Source organism: Melopsittacus undulatus, chromosome 4 (genome assembly GCF_012275295.1).
Source record: "Melopsittacus undulatus isolate bMelUnd1 chromosome 4, bMelUnd1.mat.Z, whole genome shotgun sequence".
Lineage (NCBI taxonomy): Eukaryota > Metazoa > Chordata > Aves > Psittaciformes > Psittaculidae > Melopsittacus > Melopsittacus undulatus.
The window spans coordinates 20,585,356-20,608,565 of NC_047530.1; the positions used below are offsets into that span (position 1 = coordinate 20,585,356).

Here is a 23,210-nt window from a genome sequence, read left to right on the forward strand (position 1 = left end):
ATCTACACAGAGAAATAAGTCCTATCCATCTCAGAAACATTATTCCCACCCTTGCTTACAGTTTCCTTTCAGTTTTATATTGATGCAGAGGAGTATAATGATGAAATCATGAGTTTGGAGCAGTGCACAGACTGGGTCCAGCACTATGTCCAGCCAGGCTGAGCTTGTGCAAACAGAAATTTTACCTGTTCTTCTCTGGAAATGGAGGCTACTAAGCTGCCTCCAGGCTCTTCTTTCCCAGATCCTTATGGCTCTGAGAATGATTTTCTCTTTACAGACTCTTCCCCAGAAACCCTCTCCAGCAAAACTGAACCAAAGTGACTTTTTCACCCCAGAATGAAATTACATACTAAGCATTTCTTTAATTTTACAAAAGAAATATTTCACTTTCAATACAGCTATCAAAAGCAAATTCAGCTATCTGCTTGCCCTATACTGACACCCAGTTCCTCACTGTCCTACCTCAGCCCCAGCAATCTACAGGCACTGACAGACCTTCATGGGGTGCTGCAAGCACCTTACCAGAGGTGGAATTAGTAGAAGTTGACCAGCAAGTTGCTTTCATAAATTTGTTCATAACTGACTCTCACAGAGTCATACATAGCATCTGCAATGATGCATGGAACAGGTCTCACAAACAAGGTCTAGGCTGGCAATATAACATTGGGATCTTCTTCCTCCTTTGCCTAAAGTCTGAGTTAGGGCACTTGCTAAAGCTTGCAGACTCCTTGATATCAGTGTCCTTGCCATTAAGAAGCTCATGCAAATGAACTCTTCTTCTCAAAGCTGCTCGAAACACTGTCTTATCTTCTTTTGCATTCTCAGCCTTTTCTAGCACAACTGGCATCAGAATGGTCTTTCCTTCATATCACCACCCCCTTCTATTGGGCTTTAATACAGTTTTTTCATCCATTTAAATATCTAGCCATTTCATACATATTCAAGTGAATTTATGTGTAGCACCTAGAGCAGGTATTTTCTCCACTGTACAAAGAACAAATAAGCATCTAAGGCAGGCATCCTGGTCTTGACAGGGCCTGGCAGCCCAAGTTCATTGGTCTCCTGTTCCTCCAGGGCACATTAGCACAATGATGAAGGAGTACACCTGGAATAGAAGTCCAAGAGATGAAAATTTTGGTTACAAATGGAGTCTGGCGGTTACAAGAGCTGAACCTACATTTTCTAACCCCTGCCACAAGTGACAGAATTTGAAAGGAATTGCTCCCCTTGTTAAGGCTTTCTTTTCTCTTAGCTAATCTTCTGACTGCACTGGTCAGCCTCAGCTTCCTCCATCAGCCAGCCATAGCAGCTCATCGTGCCAAGGCTACACAAGCCCAGCAAATAGTCCAAGCATACCTATGCATGTCTCTCACCTCTGCTGGCACAGCAAGAAAGATAGATTAAATGGAAGCTGAAGTCAAACAGCAACAGCCCGAAGTCCCCCCAGCCAGGCTGCTTTGGCACAGGGGGGCAGGGAGTATTGCTCTTCTCATGAGACACCTCCTAAAATGCAGCTGTGGTTGCCAAGCCACTGACTTGTGAAAAACGGCAGCCACATATGTCTGCTTAAGCCCACTGTGCAGGAGCATGGGTGCCATTTCATATCTGAAAGCAATACAGGGGACAGTATGAGAACAGGCTGTTCCAGAGAATTCTCGAAAGCCTTGATTTGCAGAAATGTTGAATAAACTCTGACACCCTGTGTGCTCTGCTTGGTAGTAACGTCTCAGTGTCTGGTCTGCATTTACATGCAGATCCACCATCCCAATGCATTTCTCCCTTCTGTCGTCCTGATAATTCCACATTTTCCTGTTCTGACCATTCGGTTTTTCACCTCACTTCTAGTAACTAGTAAATAATTTCTTCTGCCACTTTTAACTATTTCAGGATATTTTCAGGTGCAGATCTTCCCCAAAGATATTCTTTACCATAGATGTCTTTTTCCAGTCACTTTCTCAAATGATGGCAGGACTAAGATTTTCAAGGCTGGGGTATTCCAATCACACCCCTATCTATAACTGTGCACTTAACTACAAGTGACACACTTTGGGAGCCTGATGAAGTCATCAGTAGACAACTTTCTTTCCGTTCATACTGCTTATGACTGTTCACGGTATCATTAGCAACTTCCTGTAGTGTTTACAGAGCAGCCTGTGGGTACAGCACGAGTTGGAGCCCTTCATCGACTCTTCTGCAAAAGCCAAATTAAAAATAGGTAAGTGATTTCTGCCCCTGAGGCAAGGCATTATTCCTCCTATTCTGCTTTGTTCTGCTTGATTACTACTTCTCTGTGCTGTGTTTTTGTGCTTCAGAAATGCAGGCTCTGTTGATATTTCACCATAGTCTAAACCTCCTGTGATTCATACAACAGACATAAAGTGTTTTTGGGTCTGTATTAATTAGAGTTCATTGCAGTTGATGGAATCCTTGCTACCTGTTCTTCTTACGAATTCCCTTTCCTACAAAAAACATGTTTCTCTCTTACAAACCAATTTTAGTTCCAGTTAGGAACAGATGATATTTAGGACTGAAGGATTTTAAGCAGGATATAGCTGGCTGTTAGGTCAGATTTAACCATCCCTGCAAAGCATGAGACATGCTATGTTGGAAACACGAATGCTGGGCTTCCTTTGGTAGACCATAAGAAGAATTCACAACCAGCCTTTCCTCTCATCCTTACTCTGCTGGAAAAGCAAGACAGACATTTTACTATGATGTTTACCTGCTGGTCTATAGTGACTACTTGGATACATTACATTTCTTCTTTTTCTCAGTCTTTTACTTACACACCACTGCTGATCTTTGGCACTCAGAAATGCGGAGTCTAAATTAAGATTATTCTTTTTGTCAAATGTTTTGGGAGTCGACTTGTTCCTCTGAGACTTCAAAATACTGGGCTCATGCTTGATGCTCTCCTCTGTAATCCAAAGACCTTGCTTTTAAATGAAAGCTGATACTTCTTTGCATTTAGTGTAGCTGTCATTTCACGTAGTAGCTGCAGCTTTAAGGAGACCACAAGTCCTGTCATAAAGTCACAGGCTGGTAACAGCAATCACACCACACTGATAGGTGGCCAAAATGAATTAGTTTGGGTTCTTTCCTTTGAGACTTTAAAGAAGTCTACTTTTGCTTTGAGACATTCTGAGCTCAGAGAGGATCCTTCCTATGCCAAATAAGATTTAGCAAAGGGTGAACAGCCAGGCTGACCAGTTGGCTTGATCAAACTGAATTGTTTCCTCAGTTTAGTTTTTCATAGGGTCTTCTTGGTTGGTTTTCTTTTCCTTGTTACCTTCCCCACTTGTTTGAGTTTGTGTTGCAAAAGAAAGCACTACAGATGATGGCTACTGACTTCTCTTGAATTTTTGACATAAAGTTTGCTACTCTGGCAAAGACCAAGGAGCATCTAGGCTTGGTTTTAACCCCCTCTTCCCATAATCCCATTTATATCAGTTGCTGCCCTTAAACCAGCAGTTCCTTAACTTCCAGCAATCTCATGCGGGGAGGGGCAAGAGGAGGAAAAAAAAAAAAACCCACACACTATTTCTGCTCTTTAGCACTCAATGGGCAAGGCTAATTTTCTTCTGAGGACTCTTCCACAGTTCTGTACACAGGACACTATTTTTAAACAAAAACTCAGTCTGAATGGAGCACCTCCTCTGTACAGCTTTCTGCCTGAAACTGCAGACAGCTCTTTCAAGCCCAGCATTTCCCATGTCTCTTGGGGAGACACTGATCTTCTAGGCTCATCATGATCACATAAACAGCATTGTCATCAAACTAGAAGTGCCTGAAGGCAGTGTTTCATCTATCTCAGGCTGCCCAGACAAAGCTCAGTCCCACTTTGGAACAGAAATGGAAATTTCAAGGCCCTGTACAGAATGTTTTTGCCATCCCAGCCATATTCCTTTATTTTTTTTATACAAGAGGTTACAAAAGTGCATTTAAGCCAGTGGTTTTCAAACCAGAAAAGCTGGGAGTGGGGAAGTGGAGAGCAGTATTTCTGAAGTTACAAACAGGGTCATGCCACTGCTCACATTAGCAGCTGCTGCTCCCACTGCAGCAGGAATGTGGCTGAAGTGGCAGCTGCAGTAACTGCTGTGCCAAACAGCATGAAAACAGATTTCTGTGGCTGCTTTCTGACTTAGTGCCTGTGCATCTGGCCTGCGTTCAGCACAAGCTCAGGTTTTGCTTGCTTTCTCTTGATCCTCAGTGCCAGCCTAATGTGCTTTCAGTGTGCCATAGGGTACAATTAGCAATGAGCAGTTCAGTGTAGCTCCACCGGGCATTTGTTTTACCTCCTTTGACCCTTTTCCATCCCTGTATAGACTAAACTACCTGTCCAAAAGCTGCTGTCCCAACTGCTGCTGGCTCCAGGGTTGCTGTGCATGTCTCACAAGTGGAGCTAGGACAAGCATGGCAGGGTTTAGCTGACAGGACACCTCACATTCTTCTGCCACATGTTTTTGCCTCCCAAGTAAAATGTGCCTCCCTGGGTGAAAATCACTGCTTTAAACTGAACCCCTGGAGGAACACTATTTTGCCTTAGCCCTCCCTCTTCTACTGGACCTACAACAGAGCACTGTAGGAGGAGAAGGTGGTCAAGGATCCCACCATACTGACAGAAATCCCATCATCTTTATAGCTACCTTCTGTAGAGCACATCAGACTTGACAGTCTGTCTCAGATTGCAGCTACTTTGATCTCATCTGCCTTCATGAATCAAGGCTATTTTTAAAGCAGGGTATTTAGTGCAGATAGATACTACCAAACACATCTAAGGTTCAGACCTGGCTGCTGCTGTTGGTGGAGCAGAACATGTGACATTCTATGAGAAACAAATATTCTGCTGTGGATCTGGAGTCCATAAACACACCAAAGGTTCAGTATTAAAACTGAAGTGAAAGGTGAAGTGGGCTGTATCACTGCACAGTCAAGCAGAGGCTGACTGCAGTGGAAAGGTCTGAGAGGACTGAGAAATTCAGAAGACGGTCTATCAGAAACAACATATGATTTTGATATTCCCAAAGAAACGCTCCTTGTGGAATATCTGATAGCTGGGATTTTTACATGAATGTCTTCCAGGATAGACTCTAAGAGTACCAATGAAGAACAAGATGTCCATTGAGATAGATGTACTAATAGCTGGAAGGGATTGCAGCTGAGGATTCAGACAAGACACTACAGGAGACTTAGCATTTATGAGTGGGCTTACAGAGACGCCAGAAACACGTAAGTGCAAAGAGGAATCTTTGAGTATCATAGTTTTTGCTGGTATAACTAAGATCTTGAGGGGAAAACCCTGCCACTATGTGAGCTGGCTAGCTATAGGAGGTGACCTAGATGGCAAAAAAGGAAACCTTTTAGTTCTTATTTCTTCAACTAAGAACAAAATAGGACAAAAAGGAGCAAAGAAGTTTACTTTCATTTCATGGTAAATGAAAAAGGAGGAAATATTGGTGTCTGAGTTCAGAGCACTCGTAAAGACCACCTTTAACTGCTCTGTTAAAAATGGGATTCTTTCACATGCAGAAGTGTCATGCATGCATTGTGGTTTTCAGAAGTCTTTGCAGATCTCACCTGCTGAGACACATTCACTTTAGACAGAACAATTTTGAGGCAAAACTAGCTAGACCTCTCAGTGACAAACAATATGCCAATGAGGCCAAGTCTGGCAGGTCAGAAAATTATTTTGGGCATCTTTTTGCTCTGCTTTTCCCCAGCAATCTCTTTAGTATTGACGATGTTACTGGCAGCCGTGCAGCTCCCATGTCACAGGAGCTCCTGCACAGACTCACAAAGGCAGTGCCAAGGTTAGTAGGTCCCGTGTAGGAGAGAGATCTTTCAGGTTCCTTCCAACCCAAGCCATTCTATGAATCTACGATTTGTGGATCTCCTGGGACAGCAGTGGTTTGAAAAACACTGATTGACTTGGGACAGAGGGAGAGAAAGCATCAGTAAGAAGGTGAAAAGCAGGAGTGAACCATGGTAATGCAGAGACCACATATTGGGAAAGACAGGAGATGATGGGCTGGCAAGATGTGACCAAGCCAGCAATGGAGGAGAGAGCCTGGGCAGGGCTCAGCAGCAGCAAGCCAACCGCATGCAGGACACAACCCTTGACCATTAACAAACCAAGATAGGGAAACAAACAAAACCATTGGCCAGCCACAATCCACAGCCAACTTAGAAACAAGTGAAGAAACTTACCACAAGGTAGGAAAACTGCATGTTCACTAAAACATATACCCTTAACCCAGCTCTGCTACAACGACATTGCTCTGTTCACGTGTGGCAGCGATCACCTGAGGTCTCCAGAGCTTCTGTGGGTCCTGGAGCACAGAGGTGCTAGGTGCCACTGAAGGGCTACCACGAGCCATAGGCATGGCTGTGCCATTCCCACGCTGATCATCTGGCTTACCTGAGAGGCGATGAGATCGAACATTCACACCTCTGGACGTGACATTCCTCCTAGCAGGAACAAGTCTGTCTCTTGGATACAGGGTGGCTGTGGCTATCCTTCATCTGCTCATACACGGACTTGGAGGCTTTACTCAGGCCTTGCATTGGTTCAGGTGTCACATGTGGCCAGCTGCTGGCATTCACCAAAGGGAGGGAAGAGATGTATGGCCTCAGTTCAGAAATCTCTAGCAACCCCAGGTGGACAGTTGCTGCCCTAGAGAGGCTTTTGAGTCATGACAGTCTGGGGTGAAAACAGCTCTAGTACAGGCCATTCTGTGATTCCTAGTGTGTTTCTAACTGCCAGAGGTTTGGCCTGAGTCTCTTGTCTGGAGGCCTGGATGGCTAATGCCAAGAAGGACGAAACATGTCCATAAGCAAATGATGGGGAGATCCTGATCCTAAAGTCTAAGGATGACTTTTTAAGGGTTACACCTGTGGATTTGAATATAGGTCTCAGCGCTTCTTTGTTTAGCCCCTGGAGGTCAGATTTCCCTTAAACCTAGCAGTTAGACACACTCAGCTCTAGCAGTGTTACAGCATGGCCAGATCTCCTTGCTTTGCAAAACTAGCCTGCTCTCTCAAACCCCAGCCTGCTCTTTCAGGAGTCCAGAGCAGTGTCAAACCTTGGTGTCAAATCTGCTGCACTCAGCTGCGCTCTGACCTCCAGAAGCATACTGGGATGGGTCAGAGAAACTGTGCATCAGAATCCCTCCTCTCATCTCCTTCTTCCAAGACTTCATAGTTCCAACACAAGCCAGCAAGAAAGTCTGTTAGATTTCCAAATAGATTTCCCAGTCAAGTAACAGAAGACTTATTTGAATAGCCTCCACTGCCAAAGCTACCAATCAAGCTGTGAGAGCTTTAGGGAGGCATCAAGCATGAAGGCATGTTGGTTATGTGTGTGAAGGGGTGTGAAGAAGAGGAAGTGAATCAGGAGCACAAAAATCTCCAGTCTTCGGGCTGCTCTTAGGTGTTCACTTTCACTGCTGCTGCTCCAAACCCTATGCTTTCCTCAGCCTCAGACTCGACAGGTTTTATAGTTAACCCCAAATTTATGATGGCCTTTCAGGGGTGCCTGATAGCTTCCTGGCCATGAAGCCATTCCTTTGGCTCCAGGACCTTTTCTAGACAAGCTAGTAGATACCAGGGAGTAAATCTGCCCTACAACAGCCACTCTCTGATGCTCTCAGGGAAGACTGAAAAACTTTGCTATGTCCTAAAGTCTCAAAATCATGAGTCACAGCCTCTGAAGCATAAGACTAAGGAAAAAAAGTCCACTGGTACAAGATGATTTTGCAGTCTATTTTTCACCTGTGAATTTCCCTTATCTACTGTATCTGACAGGTAGTTTACCTACTTTTAGAAGTGTTGAATAAGATTGCTTTAAACCCTGCAGCAGGACCTTTCTTTTACGTATTTCCCTCTTACCCATCTGTCATTCTTGTCTCCTGTGCAGTCTCTCACCAGGTACTATAACACACACAGTTCATGGAAGGGCCACTATTTTAAGACGGGTCCTTTGTCAACCTTGAATTATAACAGTTCATTGCTCATTTTTAGCAAAATAGTACATTTAGTTGTACATTGTGAGAAGGGGGGAAGTGGATGTGTGGATCTACATAAATGCCCACACATGGGTATTTAAAATCTCTAGTTGTTGAGAGTTCTTTATGAATCAGAAGATTAATTAAACACCTTCCTCTCATCAGAAATGATTGCTGACTTCCCCTCCTGAACGGCAGATGATGAATATCTTCTCTCTCCCAACAAATATTTTTTTATGTAAGATTTCTTATATCTGCAGTATAGAGTTACATATTAAAGCTGTATAACTAATCCCAAGGTGTTGCTGCTTCCTTACAGTAGCTAATTTCAGCCTACAAATGCTCCATAATTTGTTTTAAGCAGGAGGCTGCTTAGATGTCTTTCTTGTTTCTTGAGAGTCTTCTCCACTGCTGCAGCAGCCAGGGAGCATTCAAAAGAGAGTAAAGCTCAAGCAGAAGTCTAGCAAATACAAGAAACTTGCCACTCCCAGGAATCACGTGGAATTTTTGTTTTTCCTGACTAGGCATTAAATCTGCTTTGTACCATGTTTGTCTCTACATTCAAATCCCATCAGTGGTTTCTTTCCAATCAAGCTAGCATGAAGGTAGATATTTTAAGATGGAGTTGTGCTCAGGCTGGATTCCCAGTATAGTTCTGTAACTTTAATCTACCCTTTTTTCTCTACAGTTTCGAAAAAAAAATAGTTTCAAAATTATATATTGTATTCTATTATTCAAGATTCAAAATGCATTGCTTCAAATCCCACTATCTTGTGTGTGTCTGCTGGGTAAACTAAGAAGAGCTGTTGTTGTTTTTCTTTTGTATGCTGAGACTTGCTTATAGGAGTTGCTTCATCTACTAATTTGTTGATTTGTAATTGAAAACCAAACAATTTCAGTCACAAAAACAAAAAAGCCAGTTCACTGACTTGCTGGGATAATGGGTCATAATCTATTTTTATCCACAAAGATACCGCAAATATTTTTCATACATTCAAGAGCAGCAGAGCAAATAATCCACAGCGAATTTCTTACTTTCTATTAAAGTTAACAAACACAAATGCTAGTGGCCAGAAAGTTTAATTGTCCATAAAGTTCACAGGCAAGTAATGTAGTTTCTGCATGAGAAGAGAATCCCAGGTTCGTAAGAGGGGTGATGTTGCTGGTGATGAGTATTTTGTAGGTGGTGTATCTCTCATATCTGGGAATCGATGACTTACAGTACTAGATTTGAGTGGTCAGACTGACATCATGTTAGTACTCCTGTTAAATACTTGCAGTACTACATGCTACTAAGGAAAGCATGTAAAATCCCTCGGGAGAAATGCAGATCCTGTTTCATTGAAGGTTAAATTATGCTTTAAACTATGTAGGTTGTTACGCTTTCCAAACACTGGGGCTGGAAGGAAGGTGTTAAAGTATGGTTCATTTTTATCTTCACTATTATAAGTATAGAGCTTTTAAAAATTGTTCCTAATACCCACACAAACCCCTCAAAACTTTCATCTCTAACAATAATCCTTGGCATAGAAGGATGATCAGAAAATTATTGGAGGATGAAAAATATATTAAATAATGCGTTGCACTCATGCTATGGATTTCACAGTCTTTTTTCTCTTCTGTCCCCCTGTATCTCAGGTGGATCCACCCAAAGACTTTCAACCAGTGCTCTGTTCAGATACTGTTCTTTTTTTGATTTCTCACTCTTTTCTGTGTAACTGTATCTTCAATATTCTTTTCTACTTCTCCTAATAGGGGTACTTTTATCACTGCAACTTCTCTATTGGAAGCTGAAACAGTTTTTCAGTAGCAGCTTATAGACAAATGAAGGGAAAAAAAAAAGAAAGAAAAAACAAAAAAAAATCCTTTTGCTTTCCCCCTTGTTTTCACTTCCCTTTCTACCCCTCAGTGTTAGTGAAAACACTTCAGCCTCTTGAGGGAAGAAGACCAGGTATTATTGTAATTGGCCTGAATGAGCAGCAAGACCCATCAGTGAAGTCTCTGCACCTTCCAGGACTCTTTCCTGCTTCATTAAGGGACCAGACTCCAGGAAAGATCTTTACACTCACTCTGAAGTTATAAGCTCTAAGCTGACAGACTCACAAAAGTCCACAGACTTTTCAGGCTTAGGAGTGGCATTTCAAGACAAGAGAAATGAAGAGAGTGATGTGGCTAGAGCTGCTGCCCACATCCATGTGACCCAAATGGCCAGATGCTTCAACCAATCACTAAAACTGCTCATCACAAATATTAGCAGAAAATGAACCCTGAAATGGTGGGTTGTTGCTGGTGGGTTTTTAATTAGCTGTGTAATTATTATTATTATTATTATTTATTTGAATTATTATCTCAGATGCAGAATAGCCTGCTCCAGTCCTGCACCAGTGGGAGTGCAACCCAACAGCAGAGTGCTCACAGATAACCAGCTGCCTCTTTAGATAAAGCAGTTATGAATGTTTAGATAAAACAGTTATGAATGCTCTATTAGAGAGATGTGGGAATACATCCATCACGGCCCAGCCACCACAGAAGAAAACAGAACTTGCAATTTCCTGGTCTGAGCCAAATATCAAAACAGCAAACTCTAAAGGCCTGAGGAGAAGATAAAAGTGTGTGTTCAGCCACTGAGTGGTAATGTTACAGGGAGAAGTTTCATAAACAGCTGAGTGCTGCTTTCTGGTATTCAGTTTGACGAGGAAACCTCTTGCAGGCCTCAGGAGCTGAGCAGAGAGAAGTGAAGCTCAGAAGTCAGGTTAGATGCAGTGGCCAGGGCTAGAAGACTCTTCCCTGGGCAGGGAGAAAGCTAGGAGAAGGTTAGGTAGGGGAGCAAACGGATGCCCCCCTCTCCTCCTTCCAGATATGAGGCTGGGACATATTCCTGGATCCTTCCCAGGCTCCTGAGCTGACAGGCCAGACCTTCAGGAGAGTCATTCAGATCATGCTTTTTCTCTCCAAGTGTAAATTCACAGCTATGGCTGCACATTGTCAGCTGGGGCTTTGAGCCTGGCAGCCAACAGTCAAAATTTAAGCGTGAGTCTCTTCAGCTCAGCCTCCGCCCTGTGCCTTAGGCTGTATGCCAAAAGCCAAGGAAAGGAAAGCATGTTCCATGCAGGCAGCTTAAAAAGCACAGGCATCTCCTTCCTGAGGCTCACTCATGGGTGCTAAACACAGGAAGGAGACCTGGAGCAAAGCGGGAAGGTGGTAACAGAAGGAGGCAAGAGAAAGAAACATTGGGAACCATGTGTCTACAGAAAAACTCTTCCACCACTTCCTTCCTGCCCTGTACCATTGTCAGCTGCACTGGGGGAAGCATGCTTTCACACAACAAGCACAAACAGCAGGCATAGGCAGTGCAGAAAAGAGAATATGCAGACAAACACAGGGTTAAGGAACATATGTAAAGCCTGGGAGAGGGGGAAAGAGCAAAACTTCAACCACTCTTGAAGGCTTTTTTCTTAAGGTGTCTGGCATAGACAGCTGCTGAGATGGTGTGTAACTGTGTGGTGTCCCTACCACCAGCTGCCTCATGTACGAGTTGTAGTCACCTGCTCTGCTTTACCACAGAAGAGGTCTTTAAGACCTCTATGGTATGCTGGTGTACAGCAGCTCTCACATTGGTCAAGCTCTCACATGCCACATCCCAGGAGATGTCTGGCCAGAGAACTACTGCTGACCTTGAAATCAAGCACCCTTTTTTATCACCTCTACACAGCAGCTCAGTAGGTGTTCCGGAGTGCCTGTCTTAGGTCCTTCCCCAAGACAAGCACCCCATTTGTTCCCCTGATGCCCTGTTAGCACCTAAGGGACTGTAACCTTTACTGACATACTTCTATGTGATGCAAATGCTAACCTTCCATCTTGTCTTCTGATTCTCAGGAAACACCAGCTGGAAAAAGAATAATGGAAAATTGCACAGACACAAATAACAGCTCCATTTGCACAGGAATTCCCTACAAAGACAGCAAGACACTTCTGGTTGCTGTTTACAGCATTGTTTTTGCCATAGGCCTTCCAGCAAATTGCTTAACTTCCCTGCTTACGTTCATACAAATCCAAAGGAATAAAGTAATTGCCATCTACATTTTCAGTTTATCATTGTGTGAGCTGACGTATTTAAGTACCTTGCCTCTCTGGATTCTCTACGTGCAAAATGATCACCAGTGGACTATGAGTGAAAAAGCTTGCAGAGTAACAGGATTCATCTTTTTCTGCAACATATACATCAGCATTCTGCTTTTGTGCTCCATTTCTGTGGATCGTTATGTGGCACTGGTGTATGCTCTGGAATCAAGGGGAAGAAGAGGACAGAAAAAGGCAATCATAATAGTGTTTTTTCTCTTTGCTGTGGTTGCAATAATCTATGTTCCAGTATTTTACATGGAAGATAATCCAGGTAGTAAGACCTGCTTTGAGACTTTGCCCCTTGACATAAAATTGGCTTCTTTCAGCTTTGCTAGATTCTTATTCGGATTTGCCATACCTTTTACAATCCTCATTTTCACAAACTATAAAATTTTCCAAAGTACTAAAACAAGCAGCAGCTTGACTTGTCGTCAAAAAGCCAAAGTGAAATATCTGGCTATTGCCATCATTATCATTTTCCTGATGTGCTTTGCTCCCTACCATGTGGTACTCATAATAAGATCCATATACTTCATGTTTCATCAAAATTGCTCATGTCCATTTGAAGAAGACATTTATTCAGTTTTTACAGTGTTTCTGTGTTTAGCCACTGCAAACAGCATTGCTGATCCAATCATCTATGTTCTGGTTAGTGAAAATGTCAGAAAAGACTTTTATAGGAGTCTGAGAAGATGGAGATTGAACTCATCCAGGCTAAATTCATCCATTAATCACAAGAGTGACAGCATAAAATGGAAAATGTCAAAAGAATCACAGGAAGGAGGGCTAAGAGAAGAAAACAAAGAAATAACAGATTCATCTGACATTCAGAAAACCTGTAATAGCGGCAAAGACCAAGAAGGTGGAAGCTAGCATTTAGCTGCTGGCACTAATAAGTTGTTTCCAACGCCAGCTGCAGGATGCACACTGCAGCATGCTGCTTATATGCTGATGTCCATAGGAAGGTTTGCCACAGCACATGGACTAGCAGCTCCTTGAGGATGCTATGGAAGAGATATTCCTTATTTCTGCTTGTCTCCTACAATAAGGTTTGCCCATCAGTATCACTGGTGAAAACATTGCTTTGCTAAGGACATGTGAAATAAACAACATAACTTACTTTGACTCACACTGAAATATTAAAAACTTATTTTGGGTCTGGTTCTTATTCATATGAATTCAGAACCAGTTTTATCTTCTGAGCTGGACAAAAAAAATACCTGCTGAGGAGAACACGTAAGGCCCATTCTTGTGGTTGAAATGTTTAGTTCTTGGGGAGGTACATGTTCAGATTCTCATACACGTACTCGGTTGTTAACGTTTGTGGTTAACCAGTGGAAAACATTAAAAATGAGGAAGTCTTTCAACAAGAGCCTTGAAAACGTTCCTAATACTTCAGTATGCAGCTTTATCTACCTTGCACATTCTGGGAAGAATTAAGAGGGCAAAACAGTGGCCTTGTAACACAGAACAACAGTACTTCTGTATTAGTCAAGGTCCTGCATGGCCTGAAAGTCTTAAATGTACAATTCTAACACTTGATATTTTATAATTAGTAAAATTTTGCAGTTAAATTTAGAATGCACAGAAGTATACAGAAAATTTTCACATTTCTAAGAGGAGTCAGGGACTTTTTATGCCATCTCCAAACATTTGTTGAGCTTGTGTTTCATTTCTGCTTAACCTTTCTGGCTTCCCTTTTGGTGTTGATCCAACTTTTGCTGTATAGGAGTCTGCACAAGAGTTAAGTACCTTACTGACAAGGAAGGGCTGGCAGCATGGAGGACAGTCCTATTGCCCCACAGAGGGAACTCTCTCAAACACACTGCTGGTGCATACATGACACTATGATGGGGCAGATTGTGTTGTTACTGCTGCCACTTTCACTATGAATAAATTATTGATAGTAGTTTCCTGTGCCTTGAAACCAGAATTTAAAAAATAGAAATGATACAAAACTGGCAAGATTTATCTAAACTGCTTCTTCATATTTTCATGCCATCAAAGTAAAACAGACGAAAATCATGGATCAATTACATGTTTATTTGAGTACAAGTTTGTAAAGTGTTTTACAGCATCATTCTATCTATTCTATCTATTCTACATTTTATCTCTGTAATATTTTAAAATTCTTATTAATGTTCAAATTTCTGAATTGTATTAATATTAACCAATGTTAATGTAAATAGAATACTTCTTAATATGTTAAAATTGTCACAGATATTTCTATAGATTATGCTTTATTCTTATACACTTTTGGGAAAAAGCATTGTGCTAAAATGGCATTTCCTCAAGTTATTATATTTACGACATATTTAATTTTTGTATTATTTAATTACTCCTCTGGCATCTACCTATGAAATGCTTGTGTCCGCAGAAGTAGTTCACATAATACTTACTGAGAGATTGTTTCTTGGAAACATGGGAAATTCTGTTGTGATGCTAAATAATGAATTCTGTTTTTCTATTTCCTCATGCACCCCAGAGATCAAGCTCTCTAAGGTATCAAGGAGAGATCTACAAAATGCTGAATATCTGTAACTTTGCTGAAAATCAAACTTCCTGTTGCTAAAATATTCAGCAGCAGGCATTGCTTGTAACAGCACCGGTGAGCACTGATGATTAATCTCTGGAGATACCTATGCAAACTGCCTTAATCTCTGGATTTTCATAGTCTAAATGTAAACTTTGATCAATAATAGTGATGAATAATAGTGATGAAGAAACCAAAGGTACAGACTTCTGAACTGATTGAAATGATGCACATTGGATATTCACCTCAATTAATTTAGAAATCTCTCTGATGTTTTTCCGCTGATAAAAAGTCTCTTCAGAGTATTCACTATTGGAGCCCCGGGCCATAGATGCAGGGGACAGGGATTAGAAGGGCCTGCTACAGAGTCTGTAATTCTTTTGCCTTGCCTAATTTTTATGCTATTCTAAATTACTGTATCATTATGCATCTTCTCTTAATGAAAATCCTGGGAGCTTGTTTGTTCAGATGCATTCTGAAACAAAATTCTTAGAAGTGACAAAGCCCTGAGCAGCCTGATCTAACTTGGATCATCCAATTAGATGATTTCTGGAGGTGCTTTCTAAACTAAAATATTCTGTGACAACTTACTGCAGGGATGAGGGGTCAGGTACCAAGCAATGTATCCACACAGGAAAACTCCAAATCCTGACTTTTTTGGATAGACGGAAAAGCAGCTTTACATCTGAGTGACGACATTGAGAAATGCTATTGCTACGTTGTTAAATTATCCCATCAGATGAACCAACTGTTTCTCATCTGATGAATTCAAGCATGTGATCTGCTCTGTCACACAGTATCTGACTGTGCCTTAGAAGCAAAGGAAAGGCCTCAGCAAAGGGACACATGCTAGAGATGCAGCAAAGGACACTACTCAGGTCTGAGCAGATCTGAAGGGTGGACTGATTGTGTGGGTCTTTCCATCCCTTTCTCCTGCAGAACATTACCAGTGAGAATGAAGGGACTGCTTTGTGCTGTGAAGAAAGGTTCACCTACTACATCATATCTGCAGTTCTCAACACAGCTAATTTGGATCTGTCCCCTGACTTACTCAACTCAGCTTAAGCTATAAGATGACTTGGAGAGAGTACAGAACCAAGCCTAGGCCATGCTTCTCAATTTAGTCTTTAGACAGCCAGGTTTCAACACGTAAGGTTCAGGGTGGGTAAATTGCTCACCAGTATCAGGGGGCGAGATTCGAAAATTTCACTCTCCTCTATATTCAGCATTTTCTCAGGTATGACTTCCATAATTTGATTTAAAGAATAGTGGGCTACTCAATAAACAAAACATTATTTTCTTTTTACATGTGTCAGATATTCACAACATACCTGGGAGCACTGCTGGTTATTTTAAGTGTGACTGTGAAGCATAAAGTGAGTAATTTCTGCCTATGAACTACAGCTGGCCAAAACTAAGTTTTGCAGACAATACATCTGTTTCATTTGTTTATTCATCAATTTTACACTATTTCTAAAGAGTGCATTTTTCAAGTAATTGTTTTGACACTCACTAATAAAACTATTCCTGCCTAAGTAATGCTTTCATGTTCAGCACTGAATTTTACTTCAGGAGGATAGTTACACAAAACAGGCAAATCCAGATACAAATTAATTCAGACTCTCTATGCATGACAAAGTTTCTTCTGCAGTTGGTGGTTCTGTAGCTGATCTGATTTATTCTCTGATATCATGTACAACCCAATGCCGAATTTCTGTTGGCTAATAAGTGATGAAACCCAACTCAGAATGAGGCTTTCAAAAACATCCACAATCTAAAGGCTTTTCTTCGGGAGCATGCTGTCATCCTACAGGTAACACTGGGAAATAATCATTTAGGAAACATCCTTTATATAATGAAATGATTCCAAAGTTTTCTCACAGGCCAGAATACCTGTCTTGTTTTCAAACCAGCACAAGCTAAAGGTAGCAAATAAGGGTAGGGGTGTTTGCATCAGAGAGGTGCAATCATGTTTTTAACCTCTTTGCTGTGCAGGCAAGCATACAGGTGGCAGCATTCCCTAAACTGGATCTTCCAGCATGCCTTCTGCAACTAGTGTCTAGAGGATGTGATACCTACCAGTGCTCTCTTCATCTCATCCCCCTGTGCTCCTTTTCCCCTGCACAATTAACCTTTGCACAGGAGAGGGAGCTTCTCACTACCTATTTGCACCAGGGATGCAGCATGGCCTCATCATGCAATCTTCAAGTGAAAGGAAAATGAACCACAAAAAAGAGAAATCTGTTACCCCAGATTAGACTATTATTAATAACAGATGTTAGTTGGTGTCATTATGAGCCATTGGTAAGAAAAAGTAGGACTCTAAATTCACTGTCTTATCTGTAATTCAGATCACTGAAAAAACTTCTAGGCTTTTAACCCTCCTACTCCTGTAAGAAATGCTCAGAGATAACAAATCAAAAACCAGCCGTACAGCCAGATGGAAAATTTGCTGAGGATAGATGATAAGCTATGTGGTAAGAAATTCACAAAGCATCACATGAAAATCATCTACATGAGCAGCCTCAAAATAAGCCTTCTCAGTATGCCATGAAATGATCCATCCTGTTCCGCAGCTTCAGTCTGTGACAGGGCCCACGCATTTCAGCCCATGATCACAGAGAATCCCCTGCATGTTCAAAGGTCTGTCTTGAAATATTATCATGAGGGAGGTGAAGAATCAAATTGAAGAGAGATACTGTGGGAAAAGTGTACACGAAGTTCTGAAAAGCCTTGCAAACATAAAGTCGCAGATGTTCTGAACGAGTATGCAAATATCCGAGTGCTCAGAAAGTTACTTAGAAATGCCCCAGCTATACCACAGTTCCCCATCTGTAAAATGGGACACTTCTTCCCTTGAGCATTGTCTGTCTTCTCGGTTTAAAATACAAGCCTTTGCAGGCTATACTAGAAAGAGTGAGCAGGTGTGTCGTGCATACTCAGAGCTTACTGCAACGGAGCAATGAACGGCATGGAGGCAAATAGAAAGTACTAAACCTCAAATTCTAATGAGTCTGAACTTTCAGGGGCAGATTCAAAGCACTTCAATTTTTTTTGCCTTTACCCTGGGGCATCACAAAAAAAAAAAAAAAAAAAAAAAAAGAAATAAAGCTAATTTTCGTTTTAACTTTGGGTCTCCTTTTGTTAACATGAGCACTAAGCCTCTGTGGACTTCACTGGGATATTTTGGTGTTTGGAGGTGTTTTGTTGCTTACAAAAGGTAAAAGTAACAGTGATTCAGACTAGAAACGCTCAGGGCCAAGTGCGCACAAGGTTCATAGTACAAGGTTCATAGTACCTCTCCAGGTCCAGGAGAGGTTACAGTCAGTAACACTAATAGCATTCGTTGTTGCAACTTGGGTACACAGTAGGCCACCAGTAATAATCTCTAAAATCCTTAGTGCTTTGAGATCTATCCATGCAGACACTGCCTCTCAAGCTCCTCCCTTCCTAGTACTATTTACATGTGCTGGGAAGCACTTTCTTAGCATCAGGTTTCTGGAATGGTTTTCTGACAGTGTGAGCCTGATATGCTTGAGGCAACAGCACTGTTGCTTACCTATTTGATTAATTTCAGAGGGTAGGGGTGCCTTTCTTAAATGTAGTCTAGAAGAGTAGGCTCACACTACCCACTACAGGTAGTTTTTATTATTGTATGTTTGACGTTTATAGGTGACTTGACAAAACACTGAGTAATGGACATTTAATGGGGTAATAAAAAAAAATCTTGTAAATTTCCATTTAGCTGCATGTATGGTTCCTGTCTACCTCTAATTCTTTCATTCAAATCTTTCCTAAAATAAGGCTTAGGAAAACAGACAGTCTGTAGCTGTCAGTGGAATGGTGCACTTAACTGCACTGTTTGCAGTAATAGCTGTGTCTGGAAGATAACAAATGCACAACCCTCAAACTAAACTCAAGACTAGATGCAGCAATATGCAAAATAGAAGGAAAATGTACATTAAATAACAAGGGAACTAAGGAGTATGACTGACTTCTTGCTGTCTTTATTACTGTGGGAATGGCATGTCAGCAAAAGGCAGGAGATTCTACACAGGTGAAGTACAAATCTGAAGTTTCTATCAGAAACAAGTAAAAAGGGGACAAATGTGGAACTTCCTTTGTACACACCAGTATGAAGCAGATACTGACAGACTGTAATGTAATAATAGAAAGGGAAACTAAAGGTCAGCAGGTAACTTCAGTATCCACAAAAGCAGAATTCAAAGGCATGTATGATTTTACAACCCAGCAAGGGGCTTTCCCTAATAGGAGGCTGAGTGGACTCTGCTTGCTTCATCCAAGGATGATACACTCCCTCTTCTGACCAGAAATGATCCCCTGTAATGAGAGGGTAAAAGCTGAAAATTATATTAAATATTTGTCTTTTTGTTTTCTTAGCATTCAATTTCAGATACTAGAACAGTTTCTTAGTCAAATTCCAAGATTAAAAATAACACTCTGCAAGGAAAAAAACTCTCTGGAGTTACCGAATACCATTACAAATAAATCTACATGAAGTTAAGCCAGAGCTGTGAAACTAGCTGTGAAAAAATGAAACTTTTTTTGCTGGTCCATAGTTTCAGATCATAACGACTTCAAACCTCCACAATTTGGAGAAAAAAATCTCTTTTATTTTTATGTAGAAATGTAGCTTGCACATATTCTTCCATGATGTAAAGCAATACTAATGTATCATCCTGACTTGTCCATGCTTCAGTATCATGTCTAATTGACTAGCATGAAGAAAAGCTTTCATGAAAGCAACAAATCAATGAAACATTAAACACACCAGTCAACTATGGTTTGTGAGTCTCCTGCCTCTATTCTGAATCATGCAGCAGAAGTTTCATGTCAGAAACTATCCTGAGAGATCAATTCCCTTTTGCTATACTTTCAGGTTTTGTTTTGGATAAATTTCTTTGTGCTTTCCAGTGTAATTCAATCTTGATCGCGTTAAAGTTAGGGGATGATGTTTTTTCCAGGAGTTTAATGTAGTCACAAGAGGGCACCAGACTCTACCATATTTCTCCTTCTGCCAATGGATTTCACAATGGAAGAAAAAAAATCAGTATCCCTTGTATCTCTTAAGTGCACAGCCTATAATCATAAATATATAAGACATTGTGCTGCTAGGTAAATCAGTCCGTACAGATGATTTGTGTGTATTTATGCTCATGCTTACCACACAGACAGCTGCTGAGGCAGACACAAGGTTGGGTTATAATATCTATCCAGCTGTGACAGAAATATGAAACTTTTTTCAAAAGGCAGCTACAAACACAGAAAAACAAGAAGCAAAAAAACAGAAGTGAAAGCAAGCAAGAAGAATCATGGAAGGAAAAAGAGAGAGAGAATATCCTTGCATTACACAATAAAAAACAGAGGATGATGGAACTTGCATGGATCTGTCCATGATTCCCTGGAGAGGATGCAAATGTCAGGACTGCGTAAACGTACCAAGGCCTTCAGTCCCCGCAGTAACTAAACACCCAGCAAATTCTAAACAATTCTTTCAGGAGTCACACTTTGTCTCCCTGTCTCAGTTAACCACTCTCCACATGGTCCTATCCCACTGCTCACTGCAGCACAAGTGACTTACTCCCAAGTCTATCGGCATTTAGTGCTATTTGTTAGCCAGATTAAGTAAGGTAAATTAAACATTTATTATTCCATTAACATTAGACATGTTGAAATGATTGCTGGGAAACCTGGCTACCAACAGAGCACCAGGGGACATGAGTTAACATTCCTTTATTGCTATAAAAGTCAAAGCTGTCATTCCCATCATGGTACAGGATGAGAACAAGACCAGCTCACAGCCTGTTATGTATATTCCTATTCATGCTTCTAATTGGGCTAACCCTCTAAACAGATCAGGCAGACAAGCATTAGCAATCATTCTCCTAGAAAAAAAGTAGGGTAAAAATATCACATTTTTAATATTCTTTTTTGCATCTTGGTTTACCTAATTATGCTCACTTTTATACCCTCATTAAACTATAATTGTGATGTTCCTACTATAATTTATGACTTTTTTTCTTATGGAATGTGTAACTCAGATAAGCCACCATCAAATCAAAGACAGCAATAATTTTTGGATACAGTACATTTTCCAGTTTAACCTATCAATTCACCAGACTCTAAAACATAATTTGGAAACAATCCAAACACTTCAACAAGCCATCACAGCCTTCACTTACTCTTCCAGGGAACACAGAGGGTCATTTTAACATGTAGATAAAGAGTTAACTTCTATAACCAGCATATTTCTCTTACTAATGCTTAATTTTATTCAATAGAAAATCACATTTCTGTTTTGGAAAATGTTACTAAAGTCACAGCCACCAGAATTAAACTACTGCATAAGAAACTCAATGTTCTTATTTTTCTTTTTCCTTTTATTTTTCATGGTCTAAATCTTAACAACTTTAAAGCAAGCCTAAAAATAAATAACTGACCTACATACTCCGAAAAGTTTTGTTAGCTTTAACTGTGCTTTTGAATTATCTCTCCAGTTTGCCACTACAGCAGAGATTTGTTTGCCACTGCTATTGTAATTTTCTGTGACACAACTTCTAGAAAAAGCACAGTGCCTTCCAAAAGGCTGGTTTCAAGAGTTAAACACTATAATATGAAAAGATGCAGAACAGCAAAGGTGTAAACCTCAAATCTGGCCTAAAAAATCTGAAAGACACACTCTAATGTATGTTCAAGGATGTATGAAAAAGGAATTATTCATTAACTTCTTCAGCTTGCAACCGCTTCAGGCTATTTTGTTCTTCCAGTATCTGCAGTTTTCAAAGAAAGGTAGAGCTGGTGGGGGGAAAAGGATCTTCACATGCACAGCACAAGCACATTCATGAGAAACAGACTATGCTGAGATGAAAATATGGTACATAGCTTGCTGCAAAGAAAGGAATACCTTGTGTAGTGACAGGCTGCACATGTTTTTTGAGCTTGTGGGTGCTATTTAACAGTAGATGCTTAGTTGCTATAGCAACTGTCATACCCTAAGGTATTTATGCTTAGATATGGAACACATATTTTAAGCAGCACCAGACAACATAGCATTCAAGTGTCCAAAATGTATGTTTAAAAGCAAATCCTTGTTATGAAGGAAGTAGGAGTGTTCTTCTAGTTATTAGAAAACCTTTATAATAATGCAACACTTGCAACAACAAAACAATCCTGCCTCTTATAAACATAAACGGAACTACCATGATGATCCAGAAGAGGGCTTAGAAGCCTTAAAATAAAACCACAAACAACATTCAGCACTTTAAAAATCCCTCTTTGCTGACTGCTACTGCATAACCTGAAGACTCCTGCTGTCTGGTACAGTACATGGTGCTTTGCCACTAGAAGTTTCTATTGTAGTTTAGCATCTCACTAGGTACCGCTTTGAAAGTCTTCCTCTCATCTCGGCTTTGTTCATATCACAGACATCCACTACCAACACAAATGCACGTACTGGCTGTTGGCCCCTGCCTGCCAGTGCACATACACATTATGTGGTTTCATGGCTGGAATTTCTCAAGCATGCTTTGTGTCCCTTTGGCTTTTGCAGCTTTGTGTATCAGCCACTATGGAGAACATTTACTCCAAATTATCTGGCAACAGTAAATCTTGCTGAAAAGACTCCTATTTTTATTTTGCACATCTCAGTGGTTGATGAGCATAAATACATACTGTAATATGAGGGCACTCTTCCAGTTCTTTCCATCATAAGAGGAAATATAGTCAGCAACTTCTACAGCTGCCTGTGAAGGGTCCTTAACTCCAACACATCCTCTTAGCCAGGCAGGCTAAAAGTTTGCAGACTAGTACAAGTCTAATAGCTTTCCTGTGTCCTTTTTCCACTCTATTTCCTCTAGTCAAAATGTATTAATACCTCTTAGCAATTTATTATCGGTTTCATAAAGTTAGTAGCTGACTTAGATAAACAGTGTTGGTGGTTTTAGCTCACAGAGTTTCTTAATTTGCACAAGTTCTTAAAAAAAACAAACTCTTTTCTTAGCTCATGTCACTTTCAATCCCTTTGGCTTCCTACCAGAAACATCAGATAACCACAGCCATAAAACCTAGGGCCTGAGGCTAGTGGCCTGAGGCAGACAGATTTCCACCTAAGAACAGATTTTCTTTGCCACTGCTGTACTGACAGCCACATACCCTCCCTCCCATCACCTGTTTACTGCTGCTCTTAGGTTTTTCACTAGCACAAACACCCAGCTCGGCCAATGCAGCCAGACAACTGATGCCATATTCAGACATGCATTATCTGGAGTGTCGATTAGTTGGAGTAATGAGTGCTCTGACTATGCTATTCTCATTTTGTAAGCCACTAACATCTGATGCCAGCATCGTTTTAATTCAACATCAAGCTACAGTTAGCCCGCAAATTCTCACTCTCTTACTATGAATGCTTTGGTTTGTTTTACAGGCACCACATGGCTGCTGTTCTTTGTCCAACCCCCTCCTACAGGTAGAGCAACAGCCTTCCCAGGCTCAGAACAGTGAAGGAGCAGCTTATTGTCACTGAAGGCTGAGCA

At 41.0% G+C, this 23,210-nt stretch overlaps 1 protein-coding gene across 1 annotated transcript in view; it reads left to right on the plus strand.

The window, feature by feature from the left end:
- GPR132 (G protein-coupled receptor 132) overlaps window positions 1–12,998 on the plus strand; it is an 80,286-nt gene extending 67,288 nt beyond the window's left edge. Inside the window, exon 2 of the mRNA XM_005149673.2 lies at window positions 11,880–12,998. Within this exon, the coding sequence (XP_005149730.1) occupies window positions 11,904–12,998 (1,095 nt within the window). The 5' untranslated portion in view covers window positions 11,880–11,903. The remainder of the gene's footprint in view (window positions 1–11,879) is intronic.
- Window positions 12,999–23,210: the final 10,212 nt, after the last annotated feature.